The sequence below is a fragment of the Barbus barbus genome (genome assembly GCF_936440315.1).
Source record: "Barbus barbus genome assembly, chromosome: 13".
Classification (NCBI taxonomy): Eukaryota; Metazoa; Chordata; class Actinopteri; order Cypriniformes; family Cyprinidae; genus Barbus; species Barbus barbus.
This window is the reverse complement of record NC_136741.1, coordinates 17,653,927-17,678,164: the sequence shown is the minus strand read 5'-3', so window position 1 is coordinate 17,678,164 and position 24,238 is coordinate 17,653,927. Positions and strand designations below refer to the sequence as shown.

Here is a 24,238-nt window from a genome sequence, read left to right as displayed (position 1 = left end):
GTGATTTAACATAATTGCTCCATAGCACTGCAGTGTCTTTGTACAACTTGTAATTTAAGGAGTAAAATGGTAATTGACAATAATGGTTAAATTATTTTATTTTACAACAGGCAATTTGTGAAATATCAGCTAACAATTCCTGAATTCTTGTCATTCTCGTCACATTTCACTTTATAAGCTCTTAGGAGTATTGTTGCAAAAATGTACTGAATTTACAACCTACGCTTATGACTTTGGAGATCATAAAGTGGTCATCGCAGCTTATTTTTGTACTTTTTTTGGGACAGTCAGTTGCCTGTACTGGAGCAGGTTGCTCAAGGGAATAATAGAGATAACGCAATGCTAGATCCTGCAACTAGCAGTAACCAACCCTGTGCATAAGCTACTGTGTCACAGTACCATAGCTCAGTGGTTCCCAAACCTGTCCTGGAGGCCCCCCTGCCCTGCACCTTTTGTATGTCTCCCTTATCTAACACACCTGATTCCACTCATCAGCTCGTTAGTAGAGACTGCAAGAACTAAATTGGGTGTGTCTAATTAGGGAGACTTAAGCCCGATTCGGACGGTAATTGTTTCTGATATGGACGTCTGTAAAAATTAATTTACATATCACCTCAGTGATAAAACTCATGGATTCGGATGGTGATTTATTCACAGTGGAGGAGTGAGTTCTGTGATCCTGCGAACCAGAGAACGCGCTGCTCACGTCGCCAGTCACATGAGTGTGTGCTGTAAATAAAATTAATTTTATTTACAAATTTATTCTTATTATTGTGTAAAATGTGTTTTAAAATACTTATAATTATTATGTAAAATATATTCTTATTATTCCAAACATATTTTCTAATGTATAATCCTATTTATTATTTGATTATTTAAATCTCCTGTTTAAAAATAGGAAAATACGCGCTATAGTTGTATATAATTATACGCGATATATATCTGTTTATAATACACATTTTAAAATTGTATTGCATACTTGCCGCTGCCATAATAAAGACCCACTTCGAATGTTTACGTGCTTTTCTTCTCTTTCTGCTCTCACTCGCTGTGCTGGAGCAGTTATGATGTATTGTTCTTTTAAATACTTTCCAGCATTTCAGAAATAAATATGTGTGAAAATTACACCGATGTACAACAGTTACCGTACGGTGTTCGGGAGTGCTCAAAAAAGGGTTTAAACGCTGAATTTTGAATCGATTTCTTGTCCTAAACTCAGAGATGTGGATTCAGACGGCAATTAAATTACCACACGACCTTGGTGTTTGTCAAAAAACAGTAGGTAATTTGGCCGGGGATTTTCACGGTGTGGTGAGAGAGAAACACAAACGTCCTGGATTCGGACGGCAATTAAATCACCAACTACCCCCTATATATGGTGAAAATCACTTACGTCCCCCTGAGAAACAATTACCGTCCGAATCGGGCTATAGGCTGTGTTCGTAATGACATACTATCATACTACTCTTACTATTTCTGCAGCATCCAGTATGTTTGCTGCGCATAGTATGCACATTTTCTTTATGCATGGAATACCCGGATGACCTACTATATTTGCCAGAATCTGCTAAATATAACTCAAGTACACTGAAGTCAGTACAGAAGCTGTGTTCTGAATGGCATACTATCATACAAGTCCTACTATATTGCAGTATGCTGTGTGAATATTGTGAATAGCATGTGAATTTTCTGTATGCATGGAATGCACGGATTACCTGCTACATTTGCTGAAATGTGATGTATGTATCTGAAGACACTGCGTGGGATACTGTTTCCCAGAAAGCAATGCGCTCCATGTGATGTTTCATCTTCAAACGCATGAGTGATCTGGAGGCGGGGAATAGTAATTATAAATGTAAGACTTGTATATGTACGTATATACATATGCATGTAAACTACAAACTATCGCTGTGCATCTAAAAACAATATCATTAGTCGGACATAAATTGTACTTTAATCTCTATGGCACTTTTCCGATCAAGTCAAATGACGTCACTCTATAGCGCTTTATATAGTAGTCAACATTTGAAATGGATCAAAAAAGTTCGTCAAAGTTGTCCTAAGACAAGAACGCATTTTGGTTTTAGGTTTTAGGACAACTTTGATGAAAGGTTTTGATCCACTTCAAATGTTGACTACTGTACTTAATTTCAAAGATATTAAATTATTAAATTATAATATTAATATTGGTAACAACCTTGATAGCTGTGCTGAATTAATGTTTGCAATTAATTGCAATTCCTCTTCCTAAAAATATGCCTGTATACAATTAGGTAGTCTAATACGAATTCATGTTTGATCTTACGTACATTTTTATTAAGTGCCATTTTCTTGTAGAAGGCAAGTAAACCTGACCTTTATGGATGCTGTGCAGCAATATATGAAATAAGGCAAATAGGTGTTAAACGTCAGTGACTAATATCTTGGTAGAATTTAAGACAACCGTATTTTTTCCACCAACCACCCATTGAAGTACATCATGAAAGCTTGTTAGTAGACAGGATGTTACGCAAGCATTGGCACTGGTAACATGAATTAAATTTAACAGCTCTTTTCTCTGTAAGATTATAATTAATGTCACAATACTTTTTTTAAAATTGATCTAATCACTGCTTTAGCAATACCATTAATCCATTATATTACAAGATAAACGTACAAGTGAGATGTCATGATCCTCGTTTGTAGGACCAAATCTTCACAGCCATTTCCAGTGTGGAGGTTATTTTACATGTGCAGGTGCAGCGAGTGTTTACCATTCGTTTAGTAAACACTCAATTATCCTGCGTGACTGTTGGTGTATTTCCATAACAATGGAAAAACGGCCTCCACCGTCCTTTTTACCAAATGAGTTGGCCAGGTTTAAGTGTTTGTTAGTCATAATGCGTCCATGCAGCGTGACTGGGCACTGTGCTTGACTGCAAGTGAAGGAACCCAGCTAAAACATTATTACCGCATCTCAGTAAACCTCTTCAAACAGCCAAAGCAAAGTGAAGAGGTTTTCAGATAGCGTGAGATCTGAAATGTTGAGCGCTTCCTTGGCCTACTCCAGGGAAATCTCAGCCTCGTTTGCCCCATACTTCTGCTTTGTTTTATTTGTTAAGATTATGTTTAATTTAGCCTGCAATGTGTTTTAGTTATGATTTGACTGAGTTTGTGGTTGCATGAGTAACACCGGCTGAAGGTAACATTCAGTTTGCTGAATCATTGGCATGTGTAAATGAATGGGCATGTTTAGTGATTGTTTTAGTGATGTTCAGAGATTCATTTTTTTATTAAACCGTTTGAAAGTTTGGGCTTAGTAAGATTATTTTTAAAGAAATCAATATATTTTTTCAGCAAAATTTGTTCAATTCATCAAAAGTGATAGTAAAAACTATTAAATTGCAATATTCTGTTTCTGATTAATGCTGTTATTTTTAAGTTTTCTATTCATTAAAGGATCCTGAAAATATGTATCACAAAAAATGGTTTCTACAAAAATATTAAAGAGCACTGTTTCCATCATTAATAATAAGAAATGTTTCTTGTGCACCAAATCTGCATGAATGGTTTCTGAAGTGACTCTAAAAACTGAAAATTTAACTTTGCCGTCATCACAGGATTAAACCACATTTTATAATATATTAAAATAGAAACCCTTTATTGTTAATTTGAAATAAACAGTTATAAAAATAGTTGTAAATTTTAATAATAGTAACAATATTAATATTTTTACTGTATTTTTGATCAAATAAATGCAGCCTTGGTGAGCATAAGATACTTATTAAAACATTTAAAAAAATTCTGACCCCAAACTTGGCAGAAGTATGTAAGATACTGTAATATGTAATATTCACAATATTTTAATTTAATATAAAGGTATTAGTATAGTAAATTTAAAGAGATGTAACACAATCTCAAATGCAGCGTTTGAGAAAATAATTGTCATGCCAAAGATTAATATAGCTCATGATACTTGTTTTGATAAATGTTTTGTTAGGAGAAGTTATAAAAGTTTTATCAACCTTTCATGAACAGTTCATTTAGATCACAAAGAATTGAACACAGTTCCATCAATCATGTATGTATGTTTGTTAGTGGAAAAATCTAGAGGCATATTTGGCAACCTCATTTACTCCATGTTCAACAGTTTAATAGCAAGAGCCGCTGGGTAATAGTTTTCTCTGTGCTGGCAAAGTATGAGTTGCTGTGAGCTATCAGTAATATCAGGCAACAAAATATTTACCTTTCTTCCAGTACTTTATGCTTTCAGATATTTTTGTTGAAGTAATCAAAAGGTTACATAAATTATATATTAATTATATATAAATTATATATAAATTATATAAGGTTCTAAGGTGTTTTTGGTTTAGATGGAGAGATGTTGAACCAATTGCAAACAAAACATTCCTTGATGAGCAAAATTTTCTATCTGATCTGGCTATAAATTTAGCCATCTGTCTTCAGACTTGTTAATGAATATTCTCAGATTAAGATCAGCACTCTGTGATGTAGGAGATCACATTGGGGTCATTGTAACTGTGCAGATCATTACAGAGAGAGTTTAAGAGTACTGCTTGCGCTCTCTGATCTCTTCTCTGATTGTTAAGCATTAATCCCTGTCTAAATCAATCTGCCATGCTACCATGGCAGTGATATATTAGAATTAAACCATCCAACAGATTTATCTTAGTTTCTCTTGTTTTTTCCTCTTTATCCCCTGCTGAATACCAGTAGGAACTGGACCCTGCCTCATTTAATGGCGCTCCTCTGAAGTTGCAGATGGTTTATAAGTTATGTTGATGATGGAAATGTTCTAGTTTGTGATCGGTGCTGTGATAATACAACCATTTGGAGACTGCTGTAGACATTTGAATGAGGGGAAAGATATTTCGGAGTCTTTCTATCCTTGACCCTCATCAGTGGTTTCACTGTTTTATAATAGGAAATATCATTCAAATTCATTTATTTCACAGTGTCATTTATTGTACTGTATGAAAACTTTTCACAGACTGTGATGTATTTCCATAGTTATTAACATTGTAGATCTAGCAAAAAATTTTATATTTTCATTTTTTAATGTCATGTACAATTATAAGACTATTCTTTGTGTGATATTACCTTAGCACTGAAAACTAGGTGCTTTGTGAGTGTTTCTAATAAGGGAGTGAAGACATTTTTTATATCATAATCAAGCTTCTTTTGAGAAGTCATAGAATCATAGATTTTATTTTTTGCTCTTAGATCAAATGAAAAGGTACAATTCTGTTTTATAAATTATATTTTTTAGAAAATTATATTTTCCAAATTGTAGTTTCCTTTACCAGATGTTTACCTTACTATGGTGTAAAAAAAAAGGCTTTGTTGTATTTCTTCTATTAAATGCAAAATGAGTTATTTAGTAGAATGTCCGGTCTGCTCTGTTCTGTACAATTAAAGTGAACATTTTAAGCTTTCATATGACATCAAAAGACTTGGAATATAACACACAAGTCATATGTTCTAATTTTATGATGCTTTTTTTATAATAGAGAGCAGCATGAACATTCTGCTAAAGGTCTCCATTTTGTTCTACAGAAGGACATTCGGGTTTGGAATGACATGAGGGTAAATAAATGACATAATTTTCATTTTTGTCACAACTGAATCATGCGCCTTTAGTATAATCTTTCTGGTGTTTCTAAAATGCATTTTTCCAAAACAGTCTTTGTCTCATCGTTTACTTTGTCTTTGTCTCAGTGATGAATACAGGCCGTTCTTCTCCTGACCCAGTTTCCACTGTGGTGGATGTTTTTCCTCTGGGGTGGGGGTGGGAGGGGATGTTGGGATTTCAAGCTGAGTGTGTCTTTTGAGTATGTGCAGTCATTTATCTGCTTCTGTGTGGATGAGAGTTTGTGAGTGTGTGTATTGGTCTTTTGAGTACATGGCGTTCGGTGAAGCCACCTGGACCCAATGAAGGGAATAGGCTATTAGGTTCACATTTTGTGCTCAAAGCTAGTGGACATTGTTTGTGAAATGACAGAATAGATGATGAGAGCCCTTAGCTTTCTGTTAATTTGTCCAATTTTACAGTATGTTGAGTGCCAATTTTTGGAGTGGAATTGAAGTACATTGTATATTGGTGCTTAAAATGAGTTTTTACATTGTATCTGTACTTTTTAAAATTCTGGTGTGATAAATTATGTTAATACAAATCTACACTGAAAAAAAACCAAAAAGTAAGATTTACTTAATTTAATAAGTTTTTGCACATATAAATTTTAAGTAAAATGTAAGTATTGAATTAAGTAAAATCTACTTAACTAAGTTAAGTAAAATTAGCAAAGTTAGGTAAAATTAACATGACCAGTTAGAATTTGATGAGTAAGTTTTACTTAATTATTTTAAGTTAAATCTGCAATGCTTAAGTACATTTCACTGTCATGGCTTCTAAAATTTACTCAGTCGATGTAGCACTGGGAAACAACTAGGGCTGTATACCTTGGAGAACCTGGCGATACGATACATACCTCGATACACAGGTCACGATTCGATACGTACCTCGATACGATTTGATACAATGTGACACGATTCGATACGATTCAATAAAAATACATGGGCCAGAGCCAATTAGTTAATGCTGAACACATTTATTCAACAAACAGAACTCTGCATTTTTCTTAAATTTATTGAAGACAAAAGTGCATTATAACAAAGTGCATTTTGCTTAAATATTTGCAACTTTAAGTGCTCTGATTAATTGTACACAAATTGTATTAATCTGGAAATTACCACAAGTCAACATTTAACTTTCCAAGGGTACAGTCTGAGCTCACACAAGCACAAAATCTTCTTCTTATTATTCTTAACTTCTTATTAAATCTTCTTATAATTCTTTTTTGTGACACCATGTACTGCCATAACATATTTCACTATGAAATCACTTAAATGCTACATCTTGCTTTAACATTTTCCATGAGTTTTTTTAAACTCGCGGGCGCTGCTACGCCCCCTAATGGCTGGGCGGAGTATCGATACTAAGGGCTAGAATGTCGATACTGTATCTTTTTTTATTATATCCGTATGTATCTAAGAATCGATATTTTGAGCACACCCCTAGAAACAACCATGCTATTAAACGATGTGATTCACTTACAAACATGTAAGCAAGTAGACAGCTTGTTATCCTTTTAAGATAATATGTCTGCTCAATAGAATTATTACCCAAATGAACACAGAGACCTCAATACTTGGTACACAAACACTATTCACTGATTGTCACCGTCACCGTCATTGTGTATGGAGTATGAATGGGTCATTTTGAGTCGAAAATCAACTCCAGATGTCACAAAACAGTAAGTTACTAAACCTCACAACAAAAGCAACCATAAAACAGTGTAAATACATCTTGAAAACAGCAAAAAAGTTAACCTTATTAATTATTCATGCCCAAGTGCATGATGGGAACAACGGGATCATGACTTTGATATTTACTTAAAGAATCCTTGTAAACATAACAAACAATTCCAAGTAAAATATACTTATAAGTTCAAACTTTAATTTCTGCAAGCTTAAATTGAGTACTTATATAGAATTTACTTTATTTTTTAAATTCTTGCCTAAATTATTTAATGTAGAAATTACATTTGTTTTTATGTAGTATTTACTTCACCAAAAAAATCATTTATATCAGTGTATAGACAAATACTTGAGCTGTACAGTACATGCAAAAACTCGACTGTTTATCTCAGTTCAGCTGTTATGGAGTTCACCTTGAAAAGCTCAATGGTCAATTTGTTAATGAATAAGCGATCTCACGTATTAAAAAGTACTATTGTAATACCATGTTATTTTTTACTGTTGATGTACCATGATAATGCTATGTATTTATGACAATGTCATGAAATGACATGATATGAAATGGCCATGTGCATCATGGCCATGATGAACACCCTCCCAACACCCTCATCCTAACGTATGCAGAATACTTATTCCTTTTCTTCAGTGTTATCTCTATTTGCCTCTTTCATATAGAGGATGCTGATTTGCTTTGTGAGCCCCCAGCTGGCTTTGAAGCTTAACTAAATTATTCTGGTACATTGTTTTGCTGTTTGCTGAGTTAATGTTGTTGTTCATTCAGTCGTCAGTTGTTAATTGTTATATGGTGATTGCCATCATTATTGAGCTGCGTGTGTCTATGTTAAACTACTGCACAATGTTTTTGCTTTGCAGGATGTTCTCTTCTTCAGAGGTACAGATTGCTTCATACTAAGAGCACAAGAGTTCACTTCATATACAGTATATATATATATATATATATATATATACTCATGACTTTGTAGCGTTCCAGGCAAGTCACCCCAAACTGCCTGAGTGCAAGGAATTGTGGTAGCTAGATGTAAACAAACCAGCATGGCGTTATATTGTCCTAAAGTCTGTTTCTCACCGTGTACCACTTGCATAAACACCGCATCCGTAGGGGCATCCATTGTTGTTTCGCGGGCTATGTGACGTCAGAGCTCGGAACTGGGAGTACGTCGACCTAGTACGAGTTCACGGGTGGGAATTCACGGGTTTGACTGCCGTTCCAGTGCACTTTCATGGGTAGAAGGTTGGAATAACACGGGTTACGGGTTGCTTGGAACGCTGCATTATTTCCTTTGCACAGTAGAGTCGATGGTCTTTACACTCTTCGGTCTTCACACAACGGCTGCCGCAGTCAACTAAGCTTTTTTATACCCGTCAAAACAATTTAGCTTGACACACTTTTCTTATGTTTTCACAACAAATGGCCAAGCAAGCGCCGACACTGACAAGATACACGAGACAGAACAAGACCAAACGCGATATCAGCACGTCTCCACACAGTAAACAAAACAAGCGTTTCCTAGCAACGACAATTGCGCAAAACACTAATGAGACAAGTAAATACACTTACGAGCTGTTTTTAACTTCCGCTGATAAAGACTGCTTCTCTCAAGAGTATTTCTTTAACGTTACAATGTTTTCTGCTGGCGCTTGAACAGACTTTCCTTATTTTTTCACAACAAATGGCCAAGCAAGCGCCGACACTGACAAGATACGCGATACAGAACGAGACCAAACACACACACACATATATATATATATATATATATATATATATATATATATATATATATATATATATATATATATATATATATATATATATATATATATATAAAGTAATTAATTTCTGCATGTGATAGCACAGCAGATTTATTATTATTATGAATGTTGACTAGAGGTTTTGTTGCTTAATATTTTTGTGGAAACCGTGGTACATTTTTTCAAGGTTCTTTGATGAAAAATATAGAAAGAACAACATTTATTTAAAATATTTGTAATATCTTCTCTTTACTGCAACTTTCAAGTAAATTACTGCATCCTTGCTGAATCAGTGTTAATTTCCATTTTCTGTCTTACCCCTAACTTTTGAATAGCAGTGTATCAGGATTCCACAAAACATTGCGCAGCCAAAACTGTTTTCAACATTGCTAATAAGAAGAAATGTTTCTTGGGCACTAAATCAGCATATTAGAAGACTTTCTTGGCTATAATAGCCTAAAGAAGAACACTAATATTTTTGAAACATGAGTTGGACTGATGTTACAGAAGATTGCAGGCTCTGTGGCACCTACAGTCTCACCAGCATTTTCTCTGACAATTAATCTTTGTTGGTTTTAACCACTACTGTTTTTATCTGTAGTCTCTAAAGCCCTAAATACTACCTATCTTTATTTTCACATATTGTCTTCTCTTTTCCTGTTTGCTTAAGTGGTGTGTCTGGACGGTTAGCGCTGTCATTTTCTTTGGCCTTCACTCCATGAGTTAGCTACTGGTAATCAAGTTACCACTTCCGTCATGATGCTTACATACAGAGACTATTATTTTCATAGCCATTAATTAGTGTTATGCAGTGTTTAGAAATTCCTCTTGTCAAAAAATGGATTTAAGGCATCTCATGGGGGTTAGCTTATATGGAAAGTGTGACCACGCTGGGGTTTGTGTGTTTGCAGAGACTGTAATCAGACCTTGCTCAAATGCATCCCAAACTGTACTGATATACTGTAGTTGCTTTTCTGTTTGCCAGTATGTAGATTTAGGTGAAATTGTGATATGTCAGGGTTCAGATTTAAAGCCTAAATGTGCTTGATCCACGTGAACCAAAGATGATGCAGCAGTGCTTTTTAAAAGCTACTCTTTTGACTTGCACTTTAACAACAAAATACCAAAAACTAGTATGTTTTGCAAAGTACAATGGAGCTGCTAAGCATTTAGTGACATATTTCAAATTATCATTTTGCTATCATTTGATGCTATACTGTAAGGGAAACAGGTCAATTTAGCTCAAAGGGAATAATTTTTAATCATATAGGGAATTTGGTCAGAATCGCTGTTTTACGGCTGATCACTGAGTCGGCCAGCGATTCATTGAATGAGCCGTATAACATCAACTCTGCAATGGATATTAAAATCCAAAATTTTGTGAAAACACTATTAATTAGCACAGTAACAAGATCGGCAGTTTAAGACATTAACTTGTTAAAACAAAACACAAGATACTTCTCTTTCAATATAAGACTTTATTGGGTAAATCTAAGACTATTTTAAGCAGTTATTTTCTGCCTAAAATAGTGTAAACAAACTAACCACTAATTACATAAAATCTTAATTGCTTCAACCCTGTTTCAAGAGCTCTTTAAATATAAACATATGATTAATCTTTCCACCCTCAAAGGCAAAACTGCTAGATTGCTTCTGTAGCATCATATCATAGATCCAGATTATGTAATAGTCCACTTAATGCAATCATAATGCTAAATGCAATTATATAACTAAGCCTGATTCATATCGGAATTCTTCTGAAAGGGGAAAATTATTTAAAACAGAGTTGACACCTACCAGTAATTAATTTTCAAGTATACAGTATAAAGAGAATGTCCTTAACTGTTAACTTATTTATTTATTTATTTTTGTAGTATTTCTATTGGGTGGACCCTATTTGAAGAATGTTTTTTTTTTTTTTTGTAATTCTTTCAAAAAATTAACTTTTATTAATACTGAAATATAATTTAAAATATTTTATGTATATTTAATTTATTATGTTTAGATATTTAAATAAACATTAATATAATAATATATAATGCATTTATTTATACTAGCAACAGATCTTTAAGAAAATTATTTATTGAAATTACAAACACAAGACACAAACGTAATAGTAATTGTGGCACAATTAAAAGGAGTCTTACCCAAATGAATAAAAAGCCTGTCTCAAAAGCTCATTCAACAGTCAGGTGTTCAAAAGCCCTGGATCAAGTCCATTTTCAAGTCCTGGCTTGACCTGTTTTATTCCCTTTACAGAGCAAATCTGCAAATAAAGCTGTCAGCTTCTGTTTTCACATCAGTCTCTAACACTTTTACCTCTGGAGATTTGTATATATAAATTTAGTATATTTTGTACATTTCATTACATGCACAACCCCAAAGTAGAATAGTTTCCTTTTGTTAAATTTTGTCTCTTTTCCCTTTTTCGCCCTTCATCCTCACCACTGTGAACTTCCTTTACAATTGCTCCTCCTTAGTTATATTATTGATTAGCATGTTTTTAATTAGACAAAACAATGTTTGCTTAGAAGAAATGTTTAAAGAATAGTGGAACATGTAAGGCAAAGAAAAAGTAGATGCATAAAGGCAATGTCTGGGAATTTTCTCTGATGGCTCTTAGAAATAGACTCTCTCTCTTCTCGCTCTCAGCCAGACAGCAGCGCTTGAGCCTGTGGATGTGTTAGGAAATATTTAGTAAAGATCAATAATGCCATCCGCCATGTTGGAGCTCCCTGTCGCTGCAGAGGCATGACTGGATCGATGCCTGACTCAGAGCCCCGCAGGCCCCATAGCTGCACAATCATGTCCTCATATCCTCATATAAATTGAGTTTGAGGATGTTTTGACTATTTAAATTATATGGGGACCATGATTAATTTTACTCCAGTGTAGGGATGTGCGATATCACAATTTTTAATTGTGGATGATTAAAATGCCTCTACAATCTGCTTTTATAGAAATATCATAGTATTCTATCAGTTGCAGTTCAATATACTGTACAATACGATATACATTCACATAAAATGTTAACTCACGGGACACTGCACTTATTCACAATCCAAAAATTGTATTATTTGCATGTACTTTAAAGCATTGGCAGTTAAACATTTCATTCAAGCTTTGTTCTGTGTTTTTGTTCTGAGTGCGTACACCTGAAAGGTGCGCACACTAAAAAGCCTGTCAAACAGCACCTGATTACTGGACTAAGTTATCTTTTGCATTTGATTGCGCTAATATTGTCAGAAACACACAAGGTTTACATTTAAACACAGCTGGTTAACTTATGACTAATGTGAAAGTAAAGAGTTGAGAAGAAAACAGATGTATAAATGATGCATGCAGATCTTAAAGGGACAGCAGACTAATAGTACTAAATATGCTAAATATGCCGCTTGCCATTAAAGGGATTGTTCACCCAAAATGTACAATTCTATCATTATTCGCACACTCTCATGTTGTCCCAATCCTGTATTTCTTTTCTTTTCTTGTACTGAACAAAAAAGAAGATATTTTGAAGAATGTGGGTAACCAAAGTTGCTGAGCCCCATTGACTTTGATAGTAGTAAAAAAAATACTATGGAAGTCATTCTTTAAAATGACTTTCATGTTCAACAGAAGAAAGATACTCATTCAGTTTTAAAATAACTTGAGAGTGAGTAAATGATGACAAAATGTTAATTTTTAGGTGAACTATCCCTTTAAAGTTAACAAAACAACAAAACACAAAGAGGGAAATCACTCACTGCTCTTGAATGTAGAACTTTAATACAGTTGCTTTAATAAGAATTATTGTATAATTGATGCAGTAAAGTGAAGCCTATCTATCTATCTATCTGTCTGTCTGTCTGTCTGTCTGTCTGTCCATCTCTTTTGATGAATGTGCTTAATGCAAATGCTTTGTTTGTTGTTGGTGATGCTGAAATCGATTCTGTATCAGCAGTCAGCAGTGTGATTCAATAATGGATTCAGTTCATTCTTTGATCTGAAATGTCAAAGGACTTTGGACATGAGCCGTTTCAACATTCTCTCTTTACAAACATCCACCCACTTACATTCACACACACAGGCACACAGATACACACACCCACAGTTACAGCACATTTGTAAATTCATCAGATGCCATGTGTCTGTGAGGCTGAACTGTGTGTTTTTGAGCCATATCAAATCAGACAACTAACAATATCTCCCCACACCACAGGATTGAAAAAACGCACCAGGAAGGCCTTCGGTATACGGAAGAAAGAAAAGGACACTGACTCTACGTAAGTTTCACTAATTTATATACCAGAATTCAACACCTATAAATCCTGCTGTATGAATTTGATATGAAAATTTCTAATGATCAAACCTTGCTGAAAAAAAAAAACAGTTTTTCAAAGTCTTATGCTTTCTGATGTCTGATTGGTAGTTTATACTTTTTCGCAAGTAAAATGCCTTTTAGTATAATTGTAAAATAGTCCCCTTCAGGTAATAGTAATTGTGCCTTTTTGTTATTAAATCATTACTGATTTTTAAAGCAAAAGTAAGTATAACTTCTATATCGTTATTAATATTTAAAGATGAACTCCTAGGTTTACTTGATTATCAATACATCTTTTTTTTTTGTCCTCCACAATAAATATACAGAGCTTTTAAATATAATCTTACTTAGACCTACTATTGGAAGATATAGGCCCGGTTTCACAGACAGGGCTTAGACTAAACCAGGATTAGGACATAGTTCAATTAGGACATTTAAGTCATTTTTCTAAACATGCTTAGAAAAAAACATTACTGGTGTGCATCTTGAGACAAAACAGAGGCACTGATATATTTTAAGATCAGTCAGAGCAAGTTTATTTCAGTTGAAACAGCTCAGACTTACATTTTAGTCTAGGACTAGGCTTAAGCCTTGTCTGTGAAATCTGGGGATAGAGTAACAACTGATATTTATATGCAATTTATGCCAGTAGTATTATTATAGATTTCATTGACATTATAAGTTGTAAGAATTATAGCTTACTTTATGGCCATATAAATATCAGTATCTGCACTAAATCACATATTTTGCTTAATGTGGGCCTCAGAATAAAATTTTGTCTAAAGGTTCAATAAACTGTTCCATTCCAAAAAAAATTATTTGTTTGACTATTATCTCATATGTCAGACCTTACAGGATTAATGAATTTATTATAATAGTAGCGCTTCCTAAGGCAGGCTGATGGAGTTCTCTCACAAAACCATCAACATAATGGAGCATTTGCTGCTTGCACACTTAGAATCCCTGTCTCCTGCTTCAGGGTGCTATAGACGATGCCTGTTTTGAGAGCGTGTGTCTGTTTGGGGCCCTTCACACAGGTGTTTCTGTACCTCAGAGCGAAGCCTGGCTAATTGCTTCTGTGCTTGAGTTGAGAAAAAAGAGAGGCTTGCATGTTAAGTGGGTATTAAAGACCTCTCTGTCTCTCTCTTTGTCTCTTTCTTTTGTTTTCCCTGTTTTTAGGGGGTCACCAGACAGAGATGGTGGAGTAAGTGCCTCTTAACTTACAGCATCGTTTCAAGAGCCAGATTTACTATTTTGGAATTTGAATTGATGTTTGTTTTAATTAGGGCTGCCAAAGTTGATGATTAACATATGCAATTAATCAAATGTTTAACATCGTTAATGTGTGTATTCAATTCACTCTGTTCTTTGTGATTTCTGAGAAATTATTTATTGAAATATTCTGAGCTAATTGGAGCTAATTAGAGCTGCAGCACACACACAGACACACTCACACACAAAAGACCCTTGCATACCACGCATTTATCATTTATCACCCATTTGTAATGATGAAGATAGACATTTTTATGGGTAATTTATCGATAAAATAAGCCCAGATGAGATTCAGCAAAACTTGAGTAATTTGCATTTTTTTGTATGGTTAAATTTCCTTGTCATCGAAAATAAATAAGTGAAATATTTACCTACAACGGTTTATAAAAATGTTAATGCAAAAACTGTTAATGTCAATCAGTATTTTAAAAGATTGACAGCCCTATTTTTATATTTTTCCACTTATTTGCAGATAGTAAGTTAAATGATGCGCTATGAATAATTATTTTGCCTTGTAAAACTTTTACATTTTTACTGCTCCCAAACCTGTAAGACAGAATTTTCATTTTTGGGTGAACTATCCCTATACATATATATATATGTGTGTGTGTGCGTGCGTGCGTGGGTGTGTATACATTTTTATTCTTATTTTTACTGTGCTTGATGGAATATTTTGTTTTGTTCTTTTTCTTTTCTGAACTCAGCGTCATCAAATTAGGTAATGTTTAGGTTTTGCAAAGCAGTAAAATAATTTTTATGCAGGGCTTTGTAATAAGTGTTGATGTAATGTCATGTATGTATGTCAAGCCTTATTGGAAATATAAATAATCTGACATGGTGAAAAAGTTTTTTTAATTCAAATGATGTCTTTATTTTCTGTATAATGGATGTCCATGGCACAGGAGCCCCAAGAGAGTGAATCGGTACTGAAAACAGAGACAGCATAGTTCTATAGCTTGAAGTCTAATCCTAGAACTGAATACTCACTTAGCACCTGTAGATTCCCCCAGCGGCACCCCTAAATAGGCCAAACTCATCTAATCTAGAAATCAGTGAATCTGAGTGATGTTACTAAAGTTGTGTTTTGATTTGCTCAGCCACAGAAAAAGACCAACGGAGCTCCAAATGGCTTCTACGGGGAGATTGATTGGGACAGATATGTAAGTACATCTTTTTTAATAGCCTGATGATACTCCGCAAATCATGGCAGTTCAAGCCTACTAATGGCTATTTAATTTAGACTATGAAAAAATACCACTGCATCTGTAACAAAGACTGACTTTTCTTTTGCAGAACTCGCCTGAGGTAGATGAAGAAGGATATAGCATCAGGCCAGAAGAGGAAGAGGGAGATATCCTTTAATTTTGCCATAAATTAGTTATTACATTAGTTATTACATACTATTATTACATTTTTGAATCATTGATTTCTCTCTTTTTTTTAATTATAAGAATATTTTTGGTGAATAAAAACAAAGCTGTCAGATATAGACACATCAGTCTGTTCAGTGCGTTTTTAATGTTTTAGCTTCTAATGTTTTAGATGTTTCTAATGTTTTAGCCACCTACTGCAGCTTTCCTAACTTTACATAACTTTTTTTCTTCTTACATTAAGTTCTATAAAATTCAGCTTGTGTTGTAATCATGGCAATTTACAACTGTCCCTTAACAGCTCTCCACCAGCGCCCAAAGAAAAGTCTCACTTTTTCTCCTCTAGTGAGTCTGAAGAAGAGGAGGACCACCGCAAAAAGTTTAAGATCAAAATCAGACCGCTGCCAGCAGAGTCTAACATTGCAGCTCCCTCTGTAGATGAATTAAAAGTCTCCATAGGCAACATAGCACTGTCTCCTTCGCCTCTGGTGAGTCCAGCCAATGTTACCCATGCATCCCAAGCTTATGATATTGTTTCCTGTCACTTTTCGTTCTTTAATATCACTTGGCAATAGTCTCTGTTATGTTTTGTGTTAAAGGTTTTGTATTTTGTACTTATTTTGACATCCCTCATGAAAAGATACTGTGAAAGTACCATGGTAGAGTGAGGCTTGTACATTAAATGTACATATATAGTATTCCACATTTACATTTACATTTATTAATTTAGCTGACGCTTTTATCCAAAGCGACTTACAATTGCTATATATGTCAGAGGTGGCACGCCTCTGGAGCAACTAGGGGGTTAAGTGTCTTGCTCAGGGACACATTGGTGTCTCACAGTGGATTCGAACCCGGGTCTCTCACACCAATCTTATCCACTGCGCCATCACCACCCATATTCCACTGTATAGTATTCCATACAGTGAATGTATACGTTAATTCTTTTGCTGTCATATTGTTGTGAATTAGCCTATTGGGTCAAGCTCATACCTGCCTTTTCTGATATTGACTGTAACTCTCAGTGCATGTTTGAGTGCCAATTTACTGGTGCTTTATGTTTCTGTCAGGAGAGGAAACAGCCTGTTGTACTGTTGCAGATTTTATTTGCACTACAAGGAATCTCGTGAAATGGAGGAAGTGCTTTAGGTTCTTTATTAACCTTGTCAACTCAATTTTATAGTAACATGATGACAAAAGCCACTAGCCAGACTTGGCTTACAGTACAAATGGCTTGTTTTTTGTGGAGTGTTGCTTGTAGTATGTGGTCAATATGCGGCTATCACAGTGTGGAGGCTGTTTCTAGCGAGAGCAGCGTGAACAATTCAGATGGAGCTGCCTGCCATTTTAATAGTCCAAAAACGCCTACCTGCCATTTCCCTAAAAACATTTTTGAATTTCAGCAGTCAACATAGCTGCATCCTATTAATTAAAGCTCTTTTTATGAGCTTTAAATACATTTTTTTAGGATGTACCTTGAAAAAGGTCTATGTGTGCCTTATATATACAGCATTTAGGAGATGAATATGTCTGTGTGGGCAGCACATCTATTCATTCTCCACTGGCTCAAAACAGACTCCTTTAACAAAACAATATTAAAATTAAATTACATTTTTCTTTTATTCAACAAGGAAGCATTACATTTGGCCAAAAGTGGCAGTAAAGTCATTTACAACATTACAAAAGATTTCTATTTCAAAATAAATGCTGTTGTTTTGAGATTTCTATTATGTAGAACATCTGCGTTCAACATCGATAAGATATGAAATGTTTCTTGAGCACCAAATCTGCTTGAGAAAGATTTCTGAAGGATCATGTGATGCTGAAGACGAGGAACGTCTCCTGAAAATCCAGGTGTGCCATCACAAGAATAAATACTTTTATTAATTCAAAATATATTAAAAAAGAAAACAGCTATTTAAATGACAATTTCACTGTTAATAAATACAGATGACAGAGGATACAGCCTTTGCTGATAACATTTTCCCAAGCATCCATCAGATTTTACTATATAATTTTAATATTCCTTAACTCACAACAGAGAATATCCTGAGAACATCTGGTTCATATGGTGTGTGCGGTTAAAAAAGATTATCTGTACTGAAGTACTGACTTTTAAAAACTTTTTGCCAGTGAAGTCATCTGAAGTTCATCTGACGGAGGTCATTCAGATGAGATATGGCGTAGATGAGTCTTATCTGACTCACTGTTGTTATCTGGAGTCAGAGTGAGTGGGAGTTTCAGGTGGAGTCTCGCACTGAAGTGTCACTCTGTTCTCGCTCAATAATTCAGCTTGGAAACTGGGAACAATGTCTCCACTGCATGGTGCGGCAGGCCTGCAGACTGAGCACAGGCATCCAGGCCAGAGCCTGTCACATGATGAACTTGCACGCTAAATTATTCACACACGCAGAAACATGTCATTCCGTCAATGTGCTTTCAATCAATCTTACTCTGATCTACACCTCAGGACCACCTACTGGCGTGTTTCTTGTTCTGCCTTGTTCTTAAAATTAATTGGCACTCAGATTGGTCTTTAGCTGTCACAAAGTAATTATCTTTTCTGGGGTTTTCATTAGCTCTTATTTCCAAAGTTAAATTTTAATCTGCACATTTATGAATTGCTCTCACAGTATGCTGAATGAATACTAAACCACTATGAACCTTGAGCACATTTAACCCTAAAAAAGTGCAGTTTATTTAGCTGTAGCCAGCTTTATGAACTGATTGCTTACTGATTGCATTGTGCATGTTGTGGAATGTGTAGTATAAAATAGTTCTAGTCCTGGCTTCATAAATCCATGATAAAGTAACAGTTATGATCTGATATTCTCATAGTGGATCGTTATTCTTTTTATTTTTTTTTATATAGCAGTGTTGTGTTATGTCAGAAACTATTCCAGACGGAAGTCACAAATGGGACTGGATGTTCAAGCAAATAGAGCTTTGAAAGCACCACAAAGATTAAAGTTGTTATGTTTCCATCTAGTAAAATTATATTTATGATAAGCATCTAGTATATTACTGCTTAAAGTTTGGGATAAATGTTTTCAGTTGTGCTTCTTTATATTTTTATAGAAACTATTTTTTTTTCAGGATTCCTTGAATACAAAATAAAAAAAATAGCATTTGTTTAAATTATAAATATTCTGTAACAATATAATTCTTTACTTTTGATCAATTTAATGCATCCTTGCTGAATAATAAAAGTATTAATTCCTTTCAAATAAATGGAAAGTGCTGCATATTCAGGAAATGTAAATAAATCCAGGGGAGTTTAGGGAGTTCATCCTAATGTCTTGTACTTTCTTTGTATTTTGGAAAAATGACACACTTTAAAGCAGTCTTATTATGACTGAAATCCACTTTGTCCAGTATACTGGAACGCTTGGCATTCCTTACTCATGAATTAAACATCAGTCACATGCCCATCCTGTGCCATGGCAACCTGTGCGTGTGTGTATAACGATGGTGATGGATTAGCCATGAATACTCATCAGAAGAAATTGCGAGCAAAAAGGTTGAACAACAGAAGCTCTACAATAGAGATCGTGCTCTCGTTGTTTAAGAGTAGAGTGATAATTCATTCAGCTTGTTGTATTCTCTACTGTACTTCTCCTGTGTAGTCAGAGAAGCGATATTGCATCCAGCCACTGAGATAACTGTAACGGTGGAGTTATATTCGAGCGAATACAGAGCACAAAGGCATGGGGGTTCTTTATATAACACACCTCTCGGCCAGGTGCTGGGTTCCAGCTGGTATTCATGTTTTATTGATAAAGTTTTCTTCTTTATTAAGCCTCTTGTAAATAGGCAGTCATCCAACAAGAATTAATAAAGCTACACATGGGAAACACTGTATGCTCAGAACTTGTTTGATCATTCGACAGTCTTAATTCCAAGCTGTGTGACAGAATGTAGATACGTAGCAAGCTGGAGGGATTTTTAAAAGTTCACCCAAACTAACAAAATTTTGTCATTTGCTCAGTCTAACCTTGTTCCAAACTCTCTATTTAAATCCATGGGAATAAATATGTTAGAATGTCCAACTTTTTTTGTATACTAGAGTGAGCTCAACAAACTATTTAAAAACACCATTAAGCCATAAGGCTTGTATGCTACATTATACGTTTTCTCAAGCCATGCATTCATTTTGTATGAGGGGAAAGCGATAAAAAAATTCTCCCTTTGCAGGAACTTTTAATTGTCATTCAGTTCAAATATGGTGCATTATTATGCACCACTCTGTACTTCCATTCCAAAGCTTGCGGTCAGTATTTTATGTATTTAATTAGGAAAAAAAACAAGAATTCATTAAATTGATCAGAAGAGACAGTGAAGGCATTTATAATGTTACAAAAGATTTCTATTTCAAATAAATGCTGTTCTTTAAAATTTTCTATTCATCAGAGAATTCAGAAAAATGTTTTACGATTTCCACAAAAATATTAAGCAGCAAAACTATTTTCAGCATTGATAACAATAAGAAATATTTTTTGAGCACTTTACAATCACTGGAATAAATTGTGATAATGTTATTACTTTTTTTTTTAATTTTAAATTGTAATAATATTTCACAATATTGCTGTATTTTTATATTGTTACAATATTACTGTATATTTGATTAAATGTCTTAGTGAGCATAACTTTTTAGTGTTTATCATTCTATATGCTTAATGGAAACATGAAAATCATATGGGTTTGGAATCACATATGAAAATACATTTTTTGGGGGGTGAAATATTCCTTGAATGTGTTAAATGAGCATGTGGTTTTCCATTGTTTTAGCAATGTTCATTTAAATTACAAGTAAAGACGTTCATTCGGGTCACTCACTGAGATCTTGATCTGTTGCCACATTTCACTGATCTCCTTATTAGCTGAGCTATATTGTGTGCTTAGGCGATATCTGTGGCTGACACCGAAAAATTGACAAAATGGGTTTGCATAGTGTTGCATCATATTTTGATCTGTGTTTGTAGACATTTCTGCCATGTCATTCCTTTGAAATTTCTCTGTAATGTAATGTGTTTGTGCATGCTAACCAGCACTATACTAATGTAGATCATGCTCCCTCTTCTGTCTCTCTACCTGTCTGTCTGTTTCTATCTACTGGCTGATATAGAGGAATAGTCCGGTAAGCTGTTTATACTTTGTCTTACTCTTTTTGAGGGACATCTTCTCACGTTTCCCATTTGGCATGGTGAAGGTTGCATGCTCTGTGATTAATAAGCTATTAGGAACTGATCTTAGGTCAGTTTGGGTTTTTAGGGATGGACTGGTGGGTGCTGAAACAGATAATAGACTCAATTTTAGTCTCAATAATATTTCACGCAAAAGACATGATGCACACATGCGTAAACAAATTCACATGCATGAAACCTAATTCAATGTTAAAAAATAAAAACAATACACCTTAACTAAGCTAGTTAACTGAAATGAAATGATCAACTGCACATACATCTGCTTAACCGTGACTTGAACTGTGGTCTCGTGCTGACGACGCAACAGCCAGGTAGGCACACCCAGGGTACGTGCCTCATACACCCACATCAGGTTATGATTGGTCGATTGACAGGCTCAAATCTTATTGGCTAAAGAGTACGAGCGACCCGTGTGGGAGGAGTTCGCTGCCAAGAAAGTCTCAAAAATATTATTTGCAAATTCACAGTCCATGATGAATTTGTAAATTTTAAACATTCAAAACTTTTTGTGCGCAGTTGTACATCTGTGAATTGTCTTTTGCACTTGTGAAATGTCATTTATGAATATATATTCTAGTCTAGTCGCGTCTTGGTTTTGCCTGGTAGCCTGTTTCCTGATCACCTGCCTGTCTTGGATATCCTTTTGACATGCCGTTTTGGACTCTGTTTGCCCCTCATCTGGACTATAGTCTGTCTGTTGGATTACCCGTTTTCCTCGCCCTTTGGATTACGTTCAGCGTCGATTGACCCACGCCTGTTTAACAGACTACTCTTTTGTCTTGTCTTCAATATACCTGTTTGCAATTGCCTGACCCATGCCTGTTTTTGACCATGTCTTTTAATAAAAGCTTTGCCTATGGATCTGCATGCCTCTCTCAGTCTCATGTGCATCATGTCTTTTGCGTGAATTATTATTGAGACTAAAATGGCTCCATACCATAGAGATGTGTAGGGACTATACTGTGTACTTGTTTATGCATGGACAGGATACAAAATAAATTCAGAGTTTCACAGCAAGATTCAAGATTTGTATTTTTTAAATAAAATTAAGTAATATAATCAGACTACTTTTTGATTACTTTTAGATAACTTTTGACCCGTTTATCTCGTTGATTTGAATAGGATAATATTGTACCATATTGATTTATAAATTATAAGAGAATGAAATAATATGGTTTTCCAAACCAGTATTTGTAAAGGAACTGCAGGGAGTTCTAAAATTATTAATTAATAAAGTATAATTAAATACATTAAAATACATTTTAAAAAGTTACTAGATGACTTTTTGAATGTGTTTTTAAAAGGATTTAAAATAAACATTAGCTATAATCAATAAATTATGAGAAATGTATTGCTATTGTGTAAATAACATGTAATCGTGTAATAATTAATAAAGTAACTGTAATCTGATTATGAGTATTTAAAAATGTAATATAATCTAATTATAAGTACTTTATTTCTGGAATCTGATTATGAAATCCAGATTACAATTAAATTATTACCCAGCATTGAACAGTATATTAAAATGGGCTTATGTGCTTGGACATTTTTGTTTTTTTTTAGATTAACAATGAATTTTGATCTTGTTCTTTTGCATCTGGTGTTTGTGCATGTTTCACTTAAAACATTTTGAACTGTTTATTATTTGAATGAGCGGGCAGCCTTAGTCATCAGCCTAGCTCTTACATTAAAGTGTTTGGTTGCATGCCAGTCTTTCCAGGCTTCGATTGGTGGTGACCATTACTTACAGTCTATAGGATTAGACTTTGCCACTGGTACATCAGCCTAATCACTCAGAACTCACGAGCCAGACTGAACTCAGAGCCCTCGTTCCTGGACTTAATCCAGCTATGAAGAAGAGAATAATAGGAAAAAAGAAAAATGGAGTGAGCAGGAATGGATGTCCACAGCTAGAGTGAATGTCAATAGAAAATTAACTTTCTTGTAATTTCTTTTGCATTTTAACTGTGAATTTGGTCCAGGAGTATCATGACCAACATTCTTTCGTTTGACATACAGTATCTTTGTAATCTCTTTGAAGTGACTCGTGAGCAGAACATACTTTCTATGCTTTTAGATTCTCTGAAGACTAAACAGTGCTGAGACGAGCAGCACTGCACAGGTGCAACGTTGGCAATATATGCATAAATACCATTTTCAAGAAATGCTGAAAACTGGAAAAGTGCCTTTTGAAGCAGAGTACTTCTAAATTATTTATAATAGCGCTAACATAAGATGAGATCTTTATTGTGATATGAATGTTATCCTCACAGTTACTTGAAAAATATCCTTCATGACATTCAAAGCAAAAAGCTGAATTTTGAATTGGAACTTTTAAGGTTCAAAAAAGGACACAAAAGACAATAAAAAGTATTATAAAAGTGCTCAATATGACTTGTGCTCCATATTTTCTCCAGCTTTATGATAGGCTTATGTGATGAACAGATTGAATTCTTTAATTAATCTTAATTTTGTTAACTTTGTCACTGCCTTCCTTGGGCCTCAAAATTAAAGAATCTTTGAATAAAAATCAATATTAAAGCACATCATAAAGGTAAACATTTAGGAACAGAGGTTGCTTTTGATCGAAGTCTGTATTACTGATTTATCACTTTCTGACCAGGTGTCTCTTCTCTCTTCCTTTTTGCTGGTCACAGAGGCGTAGTCCAGTAAGTGTCTTTTAACATTATTTTTCTGTTCTCCAAGTGCTTGAACTACTTTGTGATTAGGTTTAAACAGCATACAGAAGCAGAACTTTTGAATTTTGAAGATACCTTTGTTAAAAGAGTATATGTCTAGAGAGACATGATACTTCCATGTAAATGATATTTCCATATAGAAATGCAAAGGTCAGAATCAGTATCAGTTCCTCTTCAGGAACTCGAGCTACGTCAGGAGACGCTTTGGGGAACGCCTACAGCGTAACCGGCTCTGAATACCAATGAAATCTGTCCAATGGATGGGAGGGACGTCACGGGTGAGGTGACGTAATGACCAGCTGG

At 34.7% G+C, this 24,238-nt stretch overlaps 1 protein-coding gene across 5 annotated transcripts in view; it reads left to right on the top strand.

Moving 5' to 3' along the window:
* Positions 1–24,238, top strand: part of LOC306879139 (SH3-containing GRB2-like protein 3-interacting protein 1) — a 137,478-nt gene that overhangs the window by 84,982 nt on the left and 28,258 nt on the right. For all 5 annotated transcript variants that reach the window (XM_079431879.1, XM_079431882.1, XM_079431881.1 and 2 more), the window contains 6 exons: positions 13,289–13,352; positions 14,570–14,594; positions 15,760–15,822; positions 15,956–16,013; positions 16,342–16,520; positions 23,894–23,905. In XM_079431879.1, the coding sequence (XP_079288005.1) occupies positions 13,289–13,352; positions 14,570–14,594; positions 15,760–15,822; positions 15,956–16,013; positions 16,342–16,520; positions 23,894–23,905 (401 nt within the window). The remainder of the gene's footprint in view (positions 1–13,288; positions 13,353–14,569; positions 14,595–15,759; positions 15,823–15,955; positions 16,014–16,341; positions 16,521–23,893; positions 23,906–24,238) is intronic.